The sequence below is a fragment of the Leuciscus leuciscus genome, assembly GCF_965113295.1.
Source record: "Leuciscus leuciscus genome assembly, chromosome: 2".
Lineage (NCBI taxonomy): Eukaryota > Metazoa > Chordata > Actinopteri > Cypriniformes > Leuciscidae > Leuciscus > Leuciscus leuciscus.
Genome location: NC_138726.1, coordinates 29,199,444 through 29,218,251, shown reverse-complemented (window position 1 = coordinate 29,218,251; position 18,808 = coordinate 29,199,444). Strand labels below are relative to the sequence as shown.

General features: G+C 41.1%; 1 protein-coding gene and 1 long non-coding RNA gene across 3 annotated transcripts; both read left to right on the top strand.

Moving 5' to 3' along the window:
* Positions 1–4,265: 4,265 nt before the first annotated feature.
* Positions 4,266–4,940, top strand: LOC309493539. Its single transcript, XR_014203973.1, has 2 exons — positions 4,266–4,466; positions 4,567–4,940. It is a non-coding gene; the product is annotated as an uncharacterized lncRNA (long non-coding RNA).
* A 4,558-nt stretch (positions 4,941–9,498) lies between these two features.
* LOC309492835 (uncharacterized protein) lies at positions 9,499–12,408 on the top strand. 2 transcript variants are annotated; one of them, XM_082161887.1, is made up of 2 exons: positions 9,499–10,267; positions 10,370–12,408. In XM_082161887.1, the coding sequence occupies exons 1-2, from the start codon at positions 10,174–10,176 to the stop codon at positions 12,019–12,021; spliced, it is 1,746 nt and encodes a 581-aa protein (XP_082018013.1). In that variant the 5' UTR covers positions 9,499–10,173; the 3' UTR covers positions 12,022–12,408. The 2 variants fall into 2 exon arrangements, with proteins under 2 accessions (XP_082018013.1, XP_082018012.1); XM_082161886.1 differs by having other exon boundaries at positions 9,499–10,998; positions 11,062–12,408.
* Positions 12,409–18,808: the final 6,400 nt, after the last annotated feature.

The window sequence follows — 18,808 nt, the reverse complement described above, 5'->3', positions numbered from 1 at the left end:
GTTACCTATAAAGTTCCGTATTAATTACAAGGTATTGCTACTGACTTATAAAGCCCTAAACGGCTTAGCTCCAGTCTATTTAACGGATCTTCTATCACCCTATAATCCATCGCGCTCTTTAAGATCACTAAGTTCAAGGCTTTTGGTCATACCTAGGATATCCAGAACCACCAAAGGAGGGAGAGCATTTTCACATTTGGCTCAAACTCTGGAATAGTCTTCCTGATACTGTTCGTTGCTCAGACTCGCTCTCCCAGTTTAAAACTAGATTAAAGTCGCATCTCTTCAGCCAGGCATTCATATAATCCTACAGATCAAACTACAATCCGTCCTCTAGCTCATAAATGCCAGAGGAGAACTGGCCCCCGACTGAGCCTGGGTTCTCCCAAGGTTTTTTTTCTCCATTAGGTCACCTGATGGAGTTTTAGGACACCATTAGGTCACTTGATTGGAGTTTTTCGGTTCCTTGCCACTGTTGCCTTTGGCTTGCTCAGTTGGGGATATTTTGGGGATATTAATCTAATTTTATCAATCAATAAATTCAATACTGTGAATAAAATGTAATACTGTGAAGCTGCTTTGATACAATCTGTATTGTGAAAAGCGCTATACAAATAAACTTGACTTGACTTGACTATTCCTGACAAACTTCCATACCTTGCAGTTAGTGTTACTACAGCAAATCCATTCCACGGTGAATGTTGCTGATCTGTGGACACCGGCCAGTTCATTCATGGCACAATGTTTCTCCCACGTCAGCACTGTTTGATCCGTTAATAACAGAGAAATGTGCATGTTTCTCACTAGATCTCGCAGCGATGTTATTACTTCAGTGGCGAATTCAAAAAGCATTTGAAATTCAAATGCTTTCTTTACTGGTCTGGATCTCTTAGCGCTGTGTGGTGTTGCTTGATCAGGCCCGCGCATAGGGCTCGCGAGTCCCGCTTACAGGTCAAAACTGATAAACGGTCCACACAAACACAGTAAGAGTAGCTCAGTTTCGTTCCTTACATTACATTACAATTACATTGCAACTACATGTCAACCAATTACTATTAGAATATTAGTAGACTGTAGTAGACTGTTAGGTTATGGTTAGGTGTTAGGGTTCGGGTTAGTAGAATAAGTTGACTTGTAGTTGCCATGTTACTTATAGTCAGTAGAATGTATTAGCAGATATTAAGCAGACAGTCTATTAATAATCTAATGACAGTAAGTTGACGTAGTTGCAAAGTTACTTATAGTTAGTAGAATGTCTAAATTGGACTGTCGAAATAAAGTGTTACCTAAAATGTTTCTGAACATGTCAATTTTTTTTTATTTGCTCTTGAGATTTGAACAACTGCTTAGTAGGAAAAACACTTTATGATTAACTTGGTACCCCAGGTAATCAAATAGCTTTGCACATTGTTTTGTCTACCACACAGTAAAGCCAAGTGGTTTAATTTAGTGGTACATCTATCTAAAGAGAGTGCAATTATAACATTCTCTCTATAATAATTATACACATCAGTATATGAAGAGAAATTCACCTTACTTGAAAAATAAATAAATAAATGCATCATATTTATTGTGATAACCAGGATGGTTAGGAGGGTAGAATATGTTGTTAATCTAAAGCTGAAAAGAAATGTCAAAGATAAGCCCATAACTCAAACTACAATAAGTTAGGGAGATACCAGGTTATATAATAAGCGTGGTGGTAGCGCAATGGATAAGACACATGCCTTTGGTGTGAGAGACCCGGGTTCGAATCCACTGTGAGACACCAATGTGTCCCTGAGCAAGACACTTAACCCCTAGTTGCTCCAGAGGCGTGCGACCTCTGACATATATAGCAATTGTAAGTCGCTTTGGATAAAAAGCGTCAGCTAAATGAATAAATGTAAATAAGCACTTTTACAGTTAGCATGACAACTAGGGTTGGGTATTGGTTGGGTTTTATCCGATACCAGTACCTACTCGGTATTTTTCAAACGGTTCCGGTGCTTAAACGGTTCTTAAACCGGTACTTAAGAAAACGAAACTGCACACACTTTATCAAAAAAATAATATCTGTGTGTGTTTTCTGAAAAATATTTTCTGATTTCTGATTAAATTAAAAATTGTGCTGATGTAGCCGAAAACACTTAAGTTAAGATAAAAATGTTGTCTTCTAATATTATTTATATATATATATATATATATATATATATATATATATATATATATATATATCAATTATATTACATATTATATATTATAAACTTTTACAAAACAGAGAAATATCTGACACTGAGCAGAAATATTTAACACACAAAGTATAGCCTCATATAAATATACTTGATATACTTCATACTTGATATGCAAGATTTGCAGTTGGCATTAAAATACTAGACTTACCCGAAGAGGAACACTGCAGCTGAACTTGAACTTTAGTCGAGTGTCAGAGGTTTTGGGTTCTAATCCGCATGCGTAGTTTTTTTAAACCGATAATGCTCATCAGTGGTTGTATATCAAGCAGGGACACTTTGTGTGCATTGTTGTGATTTCACCAGAACGAATAGATATGAGGCGCCGTCTAGGGCCTAAATCGAACTTCATTCACGCACACATAAAACGCTTGCATACACATATACTAAGTAGTCACACATACATGTATAGGCTACTGCTGAATGCTCCAACTATATGAAATGCACAACGTCACATGTAAAGTCGCTCACGCACACACACACACACACACACAAACCGCGCACATACTCATCTGAGACGCGAGCACATCACACACACACACACACACACACATAAACTCGCGCACATACTCATCTGAGACGCGAGCACACACACACACACACACAAACTCGCGCACATACTCATCTGAGACGCGAGCACGCACACACAAACTCTCCAAGCACATACTCTTATATAGACGGCGCCTCATAAATAGATCGATCTCTGCAACGTATTGAAGCGCGCGTCCGAGTGCGGTGTGCGCGAGCCACAAGAGAAAAGAATTTTCAGCGCTAGATCGTCTCTTATTTAACAAACGAACGAAATGAATGCTCTGCTGATTAACTGGAGATGTTTTGTTATTGGATCATTCGTGCCGCGAGATGTTTTATAGGGGGCGGTGAAAAAAGTCAGGCACCGAAATCAGGCACCAAAAGTTTCGTTCTTATTCGGTCTGGTTACAACCGTTTACGTCGGAACCGGTTCCCTATTGGAACCGGGTTTCGGTACCCAACCCTAATGACAACCAATGCAGCCTGTGCCATAATTTTTTCTCAATTATATGTAATACAGCATAACCAACCCGATCTCACGGCAATTCGTACGAATTTTACGAGGTGGCTAATTTGTAAGAATTCATACGACCTCACTCGTGCGATTTTTGCTAAATCGTACATATTTTACGAGTTGCCCAATTCATATGAATTCTTATAAAACGGTTAGTTCCAATCCTTGATTCTGATTGGTCAATGGCTGTGCTTTATTCACAACAAAACACAGCTATGACCGCTTCACCCAACGGTTCTATTTATCACTACGCCCTTAGCAACCACACATATCAACATAAACATAGAAAAAACCTAAGAATTAAAAAGGCTCAAATGTTTAAAGTAAATTTCGAATTTCGGCATGACGATGGATGAGTGGTTTGAGGAACAATTTGGAGAGACTTCTACAAATATGAACCGTCATGCTGAAGTGCTGAAATGCAACATTGATACATTCGAGAAGACTCGTAATGAAAAAAAATACCGTGCAGCAAACCCAATGGGCAGTGAAATGCTTCGGTGACTGGTGTAGTGAAAAGGGTTGCAGCATTGGTTTTAAACAAATCACCAAGACGGAACTCAACGCACTTCTCCATGACTTCTACGGAACTGTCAGAAGCTCCAAATGCGAAAAATATGGGATCAGTAGCTATGTAGCGTTACGTGCGGGTCTGAACAGATTCCTGAATGATCCACCTCTGAGTTTGTCCCGGTGTCTGATGAGAGACAGCGAATTCACCTCATCCAATAATGTTTTCGTTGGAGTCGTAAAGACAATGAGAAGAGAGGGTCGTGATAAAACAGAGCATCACACACCGATTTCTACTAAAGATTTCAGCACCATAAAACTGTCCGATGCGCTTAATCCCAACACACCTGAAGAACTCGTAAACAAGTCTGGTTTGACGTGCAGTTACACTTCGGACGTAGAGGAAAAGAGGGGAACCAAGAACTCATTCCAGACTCATTCCACATTTTAACAAACGAAAATGGTCTAAAGTATGTCACATTGAGCTTCAATGAAGACACAAAAAACCATAAGGACCCACATGACAGAAATAAGGAGAGCAGGCGTGGCTTCATGTTCCAACAAACTGGGAACCCGCTTTGTCCCGTTGCCTCTCTAGAGAAGTACTTTTCTCTTCTGCCATCTAACCCCCCTGCTTTTTACCTTCACCCCAAAAAGCAAAACCTCTCTAAATGTGTTTGGTACGTAGATCACGCAGCGGCACATAAATCATATTAGCTATTTATAATGTGTGTTAAATCTTGTTGTATTCAAGTTTTTTCTCATTTTTGACTGTTGCAGGTACACAAGAGAGCCTATGGGTGTGAACTACCTCGCAACAATGTTGCCGAGAATTTGTAAAGCAGCAGGTACCTCCAAGGTTTACACAAATCACTGCCTTCGCAGCACCATGGTGCAGAGATTGTCCGATGCTGGTCTCGAATCGAGGGAAATTATGTCTGTGAGTGGACATAAGTGTGAAAGTTCACTACAGAGCTACTGGAGGCCAAACTTAAAACAAAGAAAGCACTGGAGCGACATTCTTGCTGCAACAGAAAACACTGCTGACAGTGCTGAGCCCCAACTAAAGAGAACCACGTTAAATATCACCACAGTGGAGCCGATTGAAATGAGACAAATATTTAATGCGTGCACAATAAATGGAGATGTTCAAATTGAAATAAACAACAATAAAAAAAAAGTATCTCTTGTTAGGCAGCATTTTAGCAACTAAATTAATAACATTAATAACATAGATTAAAGACCTAACTGTTATCTATCAAAATATGTGCCCTTGTGTTTTTATTTAGGCTATGTAAATATTTAGTTTAGTGCAGAGAGAAAATAACGGAATGAACAAAAAAATTTACGTTTTCTCATGCTGAGAGATAAGCTATGCCTATTTGTGTGAGGAAATTTCACAAATATTGAGTTGTAAAAAATAAAAAGAATGAGACAAAGTTTGAGAACGGTTTGTTGTTTTTATTTGAGCTTTCATGCATATTACACATTGGAACATTGTTGTTCACGGTCAGGGACTATTTTTTTCTAGCGGAAGGAATGCTTTTATTGATTTAACTTCATGAAAGTTGCACTAATACTTTTTTTTTAAATTTTTTTTTTTACTTTAATATTGTGTGGTAACCGTTTTATAAAAGCAATAAGGTACTCGAGGCAAGACGCTGTATCGTGAATAAGTAACGGCTGAAGGGGTTGCAGGCACTCCGCTTCGTGTCATGCCTAACAACACCCTTCAGCCGTTACTTATTCACGATACAGCACAGCATCTCGTACCTTACTGCTTACGTACGAATGACCTACCCCTGACTCTACCCCTTAACCTACCCATCACTCGGTTTTAGACAAATCGTACCAATTCGCACGACTGAGGTCGTACAAATTCGTACGAATTAGCCACCTCGTACTCACTATGAATTGGTCATGAGATAGCGTTGTCAATCCCATAGTCAGTCTTAGAAGGTAAATTCATGAGCTTAGACACATTAAAAGCTTAAATGATAAATCAGCTAACTTCTTTCTAAAATCCCAAAATTACAGGCCTTAACAGTACAGTGAAAAAGAAAAATCATCTAATAATTGCATCTAATTATTTCATTTAAATTTACAATAGTTTCATGCAGAAACAATGAGCATGCAACTTTCGGAGATGCATTCAAAAGTCATACTGGTCTCAGAAACAAGCAACAGAGAGAAAGAGAGCACAGAAGAGCTTAGTGAAGCCCCAGGGGCACCAACAGTAAAAATAGCCCTGACAGGTTCCTGCTTCACTGGCTCAGGTTTGTCAGGGGTTCTGCAAGGCCGTTCATTCCCTGCATCCCCTCCAGATACTGGACATGGATGGAGGAAGGAATCGGAGGGAAAGAGCAGGAGGAGGATGAGGATTGGGTTTTATGGAGTGAAGCTTATCCCCAGGGAACAAGTCTGGTGAGGTAAACTGGTGAACTTCATTCAAACCGTTTTTAAACCTATTTTCCAAAGCACTGACGTGCCAATATAAATGAATTAAAATGGTCATATGTCATTTTGTTATTTAAGTTATTTAAAAAATATTTGTTATTAGAAAATATGTTTTAGCTGTACAAAGAGGGCAAAACATACAAAAGTGTGCCGAAAAGCTTAGATTAGAAACCCCACATTATTAATAGAATTTATAAATGTATTTTTACCATTAATATTTACACACAGTATTATGTTCATATTGTGTTATTGATATGCTATTCCTATGACCAGATTGTTTCTAAAGTACTTTAAAACAATAAAAAATGCTTTCTCCCAATCTCAGAAAAAATATTTTGCCATTTTCGTGCTGCAAGAACATAACCATATATTTATCAAATATTTCACCCATGTTGTGCCATATCCAAGAGGTAAAGGACATTGTGTTCCCAGTCCTTGTCAAATGAATTGAACTGCATTGGATCATTTGCACAGCTGGTTCCACCCTCCGACTTTGACATAGTATTTTCCTGGAGAATGACTCTATAAAGTATTAATGAAGTGTGTCATGCTGGCTTTTGAAGGGAGGAGGGTCGGTGGCATTCATATGGTGCATGCAGTGAGAAAATACATCCAGGGCATTCGACATTACACCCTTATCATTACCCTCTGCGCTTTCTCTCTACCTGGGTGGAACAAAACACTTGCAAATATCAGGCCCCTTTCCATATAGTTCCCCTTTAAATCAATCAATCTTTTCTGTCCCCACACCTGCCCCCATGGTGTTGACTCTCCATGAGAAGTAGGCCCTGGACCATGTGAGCTCTTTAAACAGTAATGAGCTAATAACAGCGGATGAATGGAATGACTGGAGGCAGCGAAAGCTCCACATGGCATGAAGAGACAAAAATGACAATGGTGCAAATAGCACAGAAAGAGGTCAAGAGACTAGGAGACTCTTACTTTCTCTCCGCAGGGAAGAACAGTGGGTTGAGAAGATATATTGTTATGTGTGTTTTATGCTTGTTCCCACTGTCATTGCCACTTAGCTCACATGGAACTTGTAATCGGATAGCTCACCCAAAAGAGAAGATTGTATGAGCTGCATCTCGTTCCAAACGTGTTTAACTTTCTTCTCTCACAAAATATATTTTTAAAAATGTTTCAATGTTTTGTCCATACAATGAAAGTCAATGAGGCAGGGGGTGGTAACTGTGAAAGAAACTGGTAACTAAGAAAAAAGCATTGCCACCCCAAAAATATCCCAGTATAAAATATAAATGTAAGTAGTGTTTCTTGTACCACTTTCAGCAGCGGCACTTCAACGATGACATATAAAAAAAAGACAGTTACTGCTCAGTATTGGCTAGAAAAAAAGAAATTGCCTTGGCGTGGAGTAAAAAATGCACAGACCAGCCAGTGTAGTCATAAACAAACAAAGATTAACTTTTAGTTTATTAGTTTTAGTTATTTCAATACTTCAATGTTAACTAAACTATTTGACACAATGAGTAATGCTGCCTTGGTAAGTTTTACGCTTTTGTATTTTATTTTATTTAATGTTTGTTTTAAGTAATGTTTTTTTTTTTTTTTTGTAAATGATAATAACCCTGGTCTACATATGTACATTCACATGTTAATAATGAAACACTCAAACATTGTTTGAAAACTACTCCAGTCTCAGTCCTTTAATATGTTAACATTTCTTTCTAATATTAACATATTCAAAAGTTTAAATAAGTCAAGTCAAGTCAAGTCAAGTTTATTTGTATAGCGCTTTTCACAATACAGATTGTATCAAAGCAGCTTCACAGTATTAAATTTTATTCACAGTATTGAATTTATTGATTGATAAAATTAGATTAATATCCCCAAAATATCCCCAACTGAGCAAGCCAAAGGCAACAGTGGCAAGGAACCGAAAAACTCCATCAAGTGACCTAATGGTGTCCTAAAACTCCATCAGGTGACCTAATGGAGAAAAAAAACCTTGGGAGAACCCAGGCTCAGTCGGGGGCCAGTTCTCCTCTGGCATTTATGAGCTAGAGGACAGATTGTAGTTTGATCTGTAGGATTATATGAATGCCTGGCTGAAGAGATGCGACTTTAATCTAGTTTTAAACTGGGAGAGCGAGTCTGAGCAACGAACAGTATCAGGAAGACTATTCCAGAGTTTTGGAGCCAAATGTGAAAATGCTCTCCCTCCTTTGGTGGTTCTGGATATCCTAGGTATGACCAAAAGCCTTGAATTTAGTGATCTTAAAGAGCGCGATGGATTATAGGGTGATAGAAGATCCGTTAAATAGACTGGAGCTAAGCCGTTTAGGGCTTTATAAGTCAGTAGCAATACCTTGTAATTAATACGGAACTTTATAGGTAACCAATGCAGTGATGATAAAATCGGTGTTATATGATCATATTTTCTTGATCTCGTAAGAACTCTAGCGGCGGCATTTTGGACTAACTGTAGCTTGTTTATTGAGGATGCAGGACAACCAGCTAGTAAAGCATTACAGTAATCCAGTCTCGAGGTCATGAATGCACGAACTAACTTTTCTGCATCAGAAACTGATAGCATATTACGTAGCTTAGCAATGTTTCTAAGGTGGAAAAAGGCTGTTTTTGTAACATATGAAATATGATTTTCAAAAGACAGGTTGCAATCGAGTATAACACCCAGGTCTTTTACTGTAGAGGATAAAGTAACAGGACATCCTATGATGTTAAAGTTGTATTGTGCAAGGTTTTGTGGGCGTTTTTTTGAACCGATAAGTATTACCTCTGTCTTGTCTGGATTTAATAAAAGAAAATTACGCGTCATCCAATCTTTTATATCTTTAACACACTCTGTCAATTTGGAAAATTTAGCGTTTTCATCCGGCCGTGATGAAATATATATTTGAGTGTCATCAGCATAACAATGGAAACTAATTCCATGTTTCCTTATAATATTTCCAAGTGGCATCATATATATGGAAAATAACAGAGGGCCTAATACAGATCCCTGCGGCACTCCATAGTTTACTGGAGTTATGATCGATTTTTCTCCATTTAAATAGACAAAATGGTAGCGGTCAGATAGGTATGAATTGAACCAGCTTAGTGCTTGTCCTTGAACACCAGTATAATTTTGTAGTCGATCTAAGAGTAATGTATGATCTATAGTATCGAACGCAGCACTAAGATCAAGTAAAACTAGTATTGAGATACAGCCTTGGTCAGAAGCAAAAAGTAAATCATTTGTGATTTTAACGAGCGCAGTTTCAGTGCTATGTGTAACGATAACCAGCTGGAGTGCCCTCGAGAGCCACCAGAGGGCACTCCACACTTGACTCTCATGTTCACTCACAGACTACATCTCCCATCATTCTCTGCCTGGACTCATCAGCACTCATTATCACATTCACCTGTATCTCATCTTCTTGTTTAGTTCACCCCATATAAGCCTGGTTCACCCCATCACTCACTGCGAAGTTTTGTTAAGTGTTTCACTGCATCTCTGAGCGTTTTCCCTGGTTTCTTGTATTTCGGTTTTGGATATCTTGCCCTGTTCCCTGGATTACTCTCTTGCCTCTGGTCCCTGGATTACTCTCTTGCCTCTGGTCCCTGCCTGTTTTGTTTGTTTGTTTGTTTCTTTGTTTTGACTGCCTGCCTGTGTATGACCCTTGCCTGTTCTTTGGATTACTCTGTTTATTAAAAGCTGCATTTGGATCCCAACCTTCAAGTTTCGGAGCAGTCCGTAACAGAAAACTTCGCCATACCTAGATCCAGCAGCGATGCCATCAGATATAGCAGTACAAATCATGCGTCTCCGTCAGGGGAATCGGCCGATTGAGAGGTATGTCGAGGAGTTTATTGAACTGGCAAATCTCACCTCAATGAACACAGAATGCCTTAAGATCTTTTTTCGGGGAGGGCTATCTGAACCGCTCAGTTCATTCATGCCCTTGCATGATCCTCACGAGACTTTGGAGCACTATTATTGATCTGGCCCTTTTGTTAAGCGGATCATCGTTTACTGTGGGCGGGGTAGAGGAGGAGCTCCGTGAGCCCGCAGTATCCCCTCAGCCTGAGCTTCTCCTCGTCAGCCCTGCCGAGCCTGCGCTTCACGTCAGCCCTGCCGAGCCTGCGCTTCACGCCAGTCCAGCCGAGCCTGCACTTCACGCCAGTCCAGCCGAGCCTGCACTTCACGCCAGTCCAGCCGAGCCCGCACTTCACGCCAGATCTGCCGAAGCCAAGGCAGTATGCGTCATGCCCGCCGCCCCTGAGACTGAGAGCATCATGCCCGCCGCGCCTGAGACATCAAGCGACATGCCCGCCAAGCTAGAGTCTTCACCGCTGGTCCCGTCCAGCACAGAGCCTTCTTCACCGCTGGTCCTGTCCAGCACAGAGCCTTCACTGCTGGTCCCATCCAGCACAGAGCCCTCTTCATCGCTGGTTCCATCCAGCACAGAGCCCTCTTCGCCGCTGGTCCTGCCCAGCACAGAGCCCTCTTCATCGCTGGTCCTGCCCAGCTCAGAGCCCTCTTCGCCGCTGGTCCTGCCCAGCTCAGAGCCCTCTTCGCCGCTGGTCCTGCCCAGCTCAGAGCCCTCTTCGCCGCTGGTCCTGCCCAGCTCAGAGCCCTCTTCGCCGCTGGTTCCGTCCAGTTCAGAGCCCTCTTCATCGCTGGTCCTAACCAGCTCAGAGTCCTCTTCGCCGCTGGTCCTACCCAGCTCAAAGCCCTCGCCGCTGCTGGTCCCGTCAAGCTCAGAGCACGCTGATCCTGATCCAGAGACTGTTCACGTCACTTCTGCCGAGCCAGAGACTGTTCACGTCACTTCTGCCGATCCAGAGACTGAGCTTCATGTCACTTCTGCCGATCCAGAGACTGAGCTTCACGTCACGTCAGCCGATCCAGAGACTGAGCTTCACGTCACGTCCGCCCGTCAAGAGTCTCGTCCTGCCGAGACTGAATCAGTTCCTGAGCCTGAATCTGATCCTGATACTGAGCCTGAATCTGTTCCTCTTCCTCTTTCTGCGCCTGTGTCTTCGGACAAGATGGCCGACTCCACGCCTGTGTATTCGGACAAGATGGCCAACTCCACGCCTGTGTTTTCGGACAAGATGGCCGACTCCACGCCTGTGTCTTCGGACAAGATGGCTGAAACCACGCCTGTGTCTTCGGACAAGATGGCCACCGCCGAGCCAGTGTCTCAGGACAAGATGGTCTCCGCCGAGCCAGTGTCTCAGGACAAGATGGTCTCCGCCGAGCCAGTGTCTCAGGACAAGATGGTCTCCGCCGAGCCAGTGTCTTCGGACAAGATGGCCGCTCCTGAGCCGGTGTCTGTTCCTGTTCCTGAGCCGGTGTCTGTTCCTGTTCCTGAGCCGGTGTCTGTTCCTGTTCCTGAGCCGGTGTCTGTTCCTGTTCCTGAGCCGGTGTCTGTTCCTGTGCCATGGTCGCCTCCCTGGCCGCCTGAAGGGTCGTCTCCTCCCTGGCCGCCTGCACAGCCTGCTCCGCCCTGGCCGCCTGCACAGCCTGCTCCGCCCTGGCCGCCTGCACAGCCTGCTCCGCCCTGGCCGCCTGCTCCGCCCTGGTCGCCTGCACTGCCTGCTCCGTCCTGGCCTCCCGTATTACCGCAGTCTCAAGGTCCTCTTCCGCTCCACGGACCTGGCCCTCCATCCCGCCCCTGGATCTGCCTCCGGGCCACCTCCCACCTGGACAGTTTTGGAGCATCTGGAAGCCGCTCTTTGGGGAGGGGCTATGTAACGATAACCAGCTGGAGTGCCCTCGAGAGCCACCAGAGGGCACTCCACACTTGACTCTCATGTTCACTCACAGACTACATCTCCCATCATTCTCTGCCTGGACTCATCAGCACTCATTATCACATTCACCTGTATCTCATCTTCTTGTTTAGTTCACCCCATATAAGCCTGGTTCACCCCATCACTCACTGTGAAGTTTTGTTAAGTGTTTCACTGCATCTCTGAGCGTTTTCCCTGGTTTCTTGTATTTCGGTTTTGGATATCTTGCCCTGTTCCCTGGATTACTCTCTTGCCTCTGGTCCCTGGATTACTCTCTTGCCTCTGGTCCCTGCCTGTTTTGTTTGTTTGTTTGTTTCTTTGTTTTGACTGCCTGCCTGTGTATGACCCTTGCCTGTTCTTTGGATTACTCTGTTTATTAAAAGCTGCATTTGGATCCCAACCTTCAAGTTTCGGAGCAGTCCGTAACACTATGTTGCGGTCTGAATCCAGACTGAAACTTTTCATAGATATTTTGTTGCAAGAAAGAGCCCAGTTGAGCAGACACCACTTTTTCTAATATTTTAGACATAAATGGAAGATTTGAAATGGGTCTATAATTTGCTAGATTATTATGATCTAATTGTGGTTTCTTAATGAGAGGTTTTATAACTGCCAGTTTAAATGTTCTTGGAACATGACCTAAAGATAAAGACGAGTTAATAATATTGAGGAGAAGCTCTTCCACTACAGGTAACACTTCTTTCAGTAGTTTAGTTGGTATAGGATCTAATAAACATGTTGTTGTTTTAGATAAAGTGATACGTTTATTTAACTCTTTTTGTTCTATAGTTGTAAAGCACTGTAATTGTTCTTGCGGGGTAATAATTGAAGCTGAATTATAAGGCGCGATTGAAGATTGAACGTTTACAATTGTGGTTCTGATGCTTTCTATTTTCTCAGTGAAGAAGTTCATGAAATCATTACTACTGAACTGTAACGGGATATTTTGTTCGGGTGACGTCTGTTTATTTGTTAGTCTAGCCACGGTGTTAAATAAAAACCTTGGATTGTTTTGGTTGTTTTCTATTAGTTTGCGGAGGTGCTCAGCCCTGGCCGCTTTTAGGGCCTTTTTATAACGTGACATACTGTCTTTCCACGCGATTCTAAAGACCTCTAAATTAGTTTGTTTCCATTTACGCTCTAAAATATGGGTTTCTCTCTTTAAAACATGCGTAGTATTGTTATACCATGGTGCTTTATTTTTCTCTGACCTTTTTTAATTTAATAGGTGCAACCACATCCAATGTTCTAGAGAGAATGGTGCTCATAGTGCTAGTTAGTTCTTCTAGTTCATCTGTTTGTTTGGGTTCAGGCAGCAGCTGAGACAGATTTGATAAGCAATTTGAGAAATTATCTATGGTGGATGGGAGGATTGTTCTGCATGGTTGATAACGCGACGCCGCATGACATATTACAGCAGTACGTAATATGCAAGTTACCATGTAGTGGTCAGTGACATCATCACTTTGTGGAATGATAACTATATCGGTTGGCTCGGTTCCATGTGATATAATTAAATCGAGTGTATGATTAAGACGATGTGTTGGTCCGGTGACGTTTTGCTTGACCCCAAACTAATTTAATAAATCTGTAAACGCAGCTCCTAACGCATCATTTGGATTATCTACGTGTATGTTAAAATCTCCAACAATTAATGCTTTATCGACATTGACTAATAGGTCTGAGAGAAAATCTGCAAACTCTTTTAGGAAATCAGCGTAAGGCCCTGGCGGTCTATATACAGTAGCCAAGGCTAGAGATAATAGGGATGTTTTGCTAACATCTAAGAGCGTAACATTTAGTACAAGTACTTCAAATGAAATAAACGTATAACCCGTTTTCTGAGTAACATTTAGAATATCTTTATAAATGGTTGCAACACCTCCGCCACGACCAATCAGACGGGGCTCATGCTTATAACAGTATCCAGGAGGAGTAGACTCATTAATACCGAAATAATCATTTGGTTTAAGCCAGGTTTCAGTAAGGCAAAGTACATCGAAGCTATTATCTGTGACTATTTCATTTACAATAACTGCCTTAGGTGTGAGTGATCTAATGTTTAGAAGACCTAGCTTTAGAAATAGTTTTTGTTTACCAATAGCAACATTTTCTGTTTTAATAACAATTAGATTTTTCCTAGATCCTGCAGTAGATTTATTATTTGATCTCACTAAACGAGGAATAGACACGGTTTCTATGCAATGTTCTACACTAGTATTTATATCAGTTAAATTGGTGCAGCAGAGACTTTGATTTGGACTTTTGGTTACTAGTCAAAGGGTATTTAACATTTTGGAGATGTTATCTGACAGAAGATCCGCTCCGAATCTGCTTGGGTGTAAGCCATCAGCACGGAAAAGCCTAGGACGCTCCCAAAACAGATTCCAATTATTTACAAAGAGCAGTTTCTGCTCATTGCACCATGACATTAACCATTCATTTAGCGCAAATAATCTGCTGAACTTTTCATGCCCTAATCGGTACGTGGGAAGCGGTCCTGACACAATGATCGTTGTTTCAGGCGATGTGCTGCGTACCGTATCGATTAGATGCCTGGAGTCTTTCTTCAGAATCGCCGTCTGGCGCAGCCTGATGTCGTTCACTCCCGCGTGCAGGACCACAGTTCCATAAGTCTTAAACTTTATGCACTAAATCTTGTTATTTACATATCACCCAAGAAGCATATGTAATGAAATGTGGTAATGATAGACCTACTCTTACAAGCTCTGAGACATTTAGAATCTGTTGATGTGTTTAATATACAATGGCTTGACTTGGTGCCCTAAGTATTGACATTTTATTTATTTATTTTGTATTATTTTTAAACAGTAGTGTGTATGTCAGGCTATAAATCCACACAATCTATGCATGGAATTCTTCTTGGAGAACACATAGTGGCAAAAATGACACCTTTGTGCAGCTGTAAGAACTTAACAACCAACCACCCGTACTAATTCCACATTACACACAGACTCTTAGAACACAGATTGCCAAATGCCACTGTCTCATATGAACTGCTGTCAAATTGAAGGGTAAAGTAAAAAAAAAAAAGTAAAAAAAAAAGAAAAGAAAAAAGAAAGGGTGCCCACAGTTATTTGACACTGTTCATGAAACAATGGCACTTTTGACAGCAGATATTTAAATGACCTGAGCCCCTTTATCTGGCTCAGATCCCATTTCTTTTTAATTTATGAAACAGGTGGTGAATGCTAAATGGCATTAATCCCACGTGATGTTTCATTCAGTGGGCCCCTTAACGTCTGGAGTCTGACACTGACACTCTCTTTATGTTTGTAACACACAGACACCAGAGAGCTGTCAGTGAGAGATGATGAAACACAAAGAGGGAGATGGAGGGTCCATATATGTACAGAGAGTTGAATTCACATCTTAGATTGGTTCCAGTGGTACCTTCCATGTCAGTGATGAATCCCGATTACCTGTAAGTGCTTGCAGTGAAACAGCAGTGCAGTAGCAGATTGGCTGATAATCATAGCTCCACACCTCACCTGATGGCGTCTAATGAAGAAATCAAACTCGTTCCACTCCTCATGGCTTTCTAAAATATAAGACTAGGCCTATGGCAAGCTGGAGGAGTGAGTTTAGTCAGATCACAGTGCCATTACAGTCTGTTTTCCTCTAGCTCTGTCCTTTAAGGTTCAAATCACCATTTAGTGCCTGCCCAATATTTTGACAGGTGCTGCTTACATCTTATTACCGTACCATTACTCTCTGTCTAGGGCAGGTTTTTTCATATGAACTTTGGATGCCAACCAATTAATATTTTAATTAAAATATCTGTCTGCTGCCAGGAGTTTGTTTTTCTCCTTTGTGGCAATACGTGTTTGTCAATATTGTCTACTTGTGGTTCTAAATTGCTCAATAACCTCTAATTAATTTTCCGCTATTGACAGAAGGCAATTAATTAAACTCTGAATAATTTATTTGAGCTCAAAGACTTCCAAAACATCCTGTAAAATTATTAGAAGAGACACTTTTCTGAGCTGTGACCCACATCTGAAAAGCCTTCTGCACCTTTTTCAATCACTAATGTGAGAAATACTATTTCCTTTTTAATTAAAAATAAAATAAAAAATGAACCCTTTCTATGTTCGTTATGCATGTCATGTACCAAAACCCAATATACTCTAAAACAGAATCAAATATATAAAGGGATATTTCAGCATCCAAATTTGTGTACAGATGACTTTTCCCCTGTAATTCAGTCAGCATCAATATGCTGATGCATCAAAGCACCTCCAGGCATCATACTGTCCCCTACAATAAACTACTTTTGCCAAGTTAATGTATTAATCAAAGGTAGACTTCCGAGCAGTGGCGATTCTAGGGGGTGGCCTGGGGTGGCCGGTGCCACCCCTGAAAGCTCATTGGCCACCCCTGCGGCCACCCCAGATCTGATAGGTAGGTCAAGTTCGTCAACACAAGAAACGAGAAATGTTGTCAATCAGTGATGACAGCTGATCAACTGATTTAGGGCCAGTTTCACATTTTTAACTAACACAGGAACGGTCGTACTGAGACTGTGAGAGCTGATTTCTGCTCAGCGGACGTTTGGCCATGCAGATCAGATGACCCATGAGATAAGAGCACGCGCGCTGCACGGTGCACCTGCTGCTGCTGGTCCGTGAAACAAGAGGACGTCACACAGTTGCAACAATACAACAACGATAAAAACGCTGGAATCAGTCGATTGAGAGGTATGGTCGGGACCCAACGCAACAGAGTGCGGCACGGGAATATAGATCTGATGGCCGAGTGCGGGCGCGGGCGGTAATGCACTCGTGTGTCGATTCGCGGGAGTCGGGACTCCCGCAAAATAGAATGATCTATAAATTGAACAAATAAAAACAAATAAATTGTCATTTATCTGTTGCACAAAAGCAACAAGAACAACTAAAACAAAATAGAAACTATTTACAGGCCAGAGTCTCTATTTATAACATGTTTGCAGCGTTGAACAATGTAACCAATCACAGACATATGTGTTGATTTCTTGAACGCAATGGCCAATCAGATGCATGATAGAATAGATAGATAGAATCCCCTATATGGGATCCCCTAGAATCCCCTAGAATCCCCGATAGAATCCCCTCACCGCTCAAAATGGACTTTTTGTTCAGTGCTGAATTCTGCATACTGGCAAATCATCTATTATATCAAACAAAGTGTAGATAATATGAAAGATTAATTATGCTGCCAGTTTCATTGATAATAACAGAGATTTGTGAGATGGCGATGAACTGAGATGTCAGCTTTTTAGGAATTATTAAGTGAGAAATCCGTCCCGCGCAGGTCTCTAATGTAGACTTTAAAAACAAACCACTAACATTATATTTACATTAACAGTAGCCTAGGCTGCAATCTAGTGTATGTAAACCTTTTTGCAGATAAACACAAATGCATTTTCGGACAAGTTAATGGCCAAGTTAATTGAGTAAATAATATCCCCCACTATGGCAATTAATAACAGACTATAGTAAACACATTTCCTAAATAGGCCTGTGACTATATCTTACATTTTATGAAATAGTACCATTATTTAAAAATAAAGTTTGCACTTTGTTACTATTATTAAAATCCTCTATTTCCTCTAATCTAGATCCAACTCCTCCCACCTTACATATAAGAGTTTAAAGGTTTACATAACATTACTTTATAGTATATATGGCCACCCCACTCTAGTTTTGTGTCCCATCTTGGCCACCCCAGTAAAAATGTCCTGGATACGCCACTGCTTCCGAGGCTTTTAGTTTAGTGCTTTCCATTCCCACATAGATGCTAACTAGTCATTGGTCAAACATCAGACATGGATTAATGGAAATTTAGTGTACGTGCAAATGTATAGGAATTCCCAGTAGAGTTACCTCTTTTTTCTGAAAATAAGCTACAGCAAATGACCTTGAATTTCTTAAGACTAAATACAATTTGTTGTCTTTCTTAGAGGGAAGTACAGAAACTATATGTCTGCTTGTTTTGCTGTAGTTTAATCTTGTTTATTAACTGTATGTATTACTTTGCCCTCAAAAAATGCAGATTGTGATGTTCTGGTATGATTCAGAGGTGGCCTGGTTTCACTGTGTTACATTACAGCTTGGCATTCACACAATGTGGTATCTCTTGACATTTATAACAGTACACCTGCACCTGGACCGTGTTAAAGGTAAGTACAATGGAAAAATCAGCAAAGGAAATAAAGAACAAGATGGAGAAGACAAATACGATTATATGGATATGTGTGTGTGAGAGAGATGGTAGAGTCATTCTAAATGTGTTTGATGTGAAGCAAGCTTCTCCTCTGGTAAATGTAAGTTTCTATTTCTTGTTCACTCAGACAGCTGTTTATGCAACAAGCAACCATGGGGATGAGCTGCAGAGATCATTTGTGTCTATATCTAAAAAGATAGCAAGACAGAAAACAGGAAACAGGCAAGCAAGCTCAGTTTGAAATACAGTACACTGGAAGCTTCTCGTCATGAAAAGGTAATTTGGTAAATTAAACAAAGGCACTTTTGCTACACATGGATGAGTATGATGCAAATGAATTGCTCACAAAAGCCATTACAAATATGGCCCACATAAAGTTTTCCAATCTTGCCTGCATAAGAAGCCCTACAACAGGACTTGAACTGTTATCAAACCAATCTGCTCTTGGTTATGTATAAAAAAGAAATTATCTACAGTCGGGTAGTTGACCCAAAAAGAAAATTGGTTGTCATTTACTCACCCGGCATGCCGTTCCAAACCTGTGTGATTCCCACACATGGAAGAAAGTCATACA

Bases quoted from the DNA above. Each gene is read 5' to 3' on its own strand.
- LOC309492835 (XM_082161886.1), top strand. From the start codon at position 10,174: ATGATCCTCACGAGACTTTGGAGCACTATTATTGATCTGGCCCTTTTG. The intron at 10,999-11,061 runs GTTCACGTCACT...CCAGAGACTGAG, and splicing joins CTGATCCTGATCCAGAGACT to CTTCATGTCACTTCTGCCGA.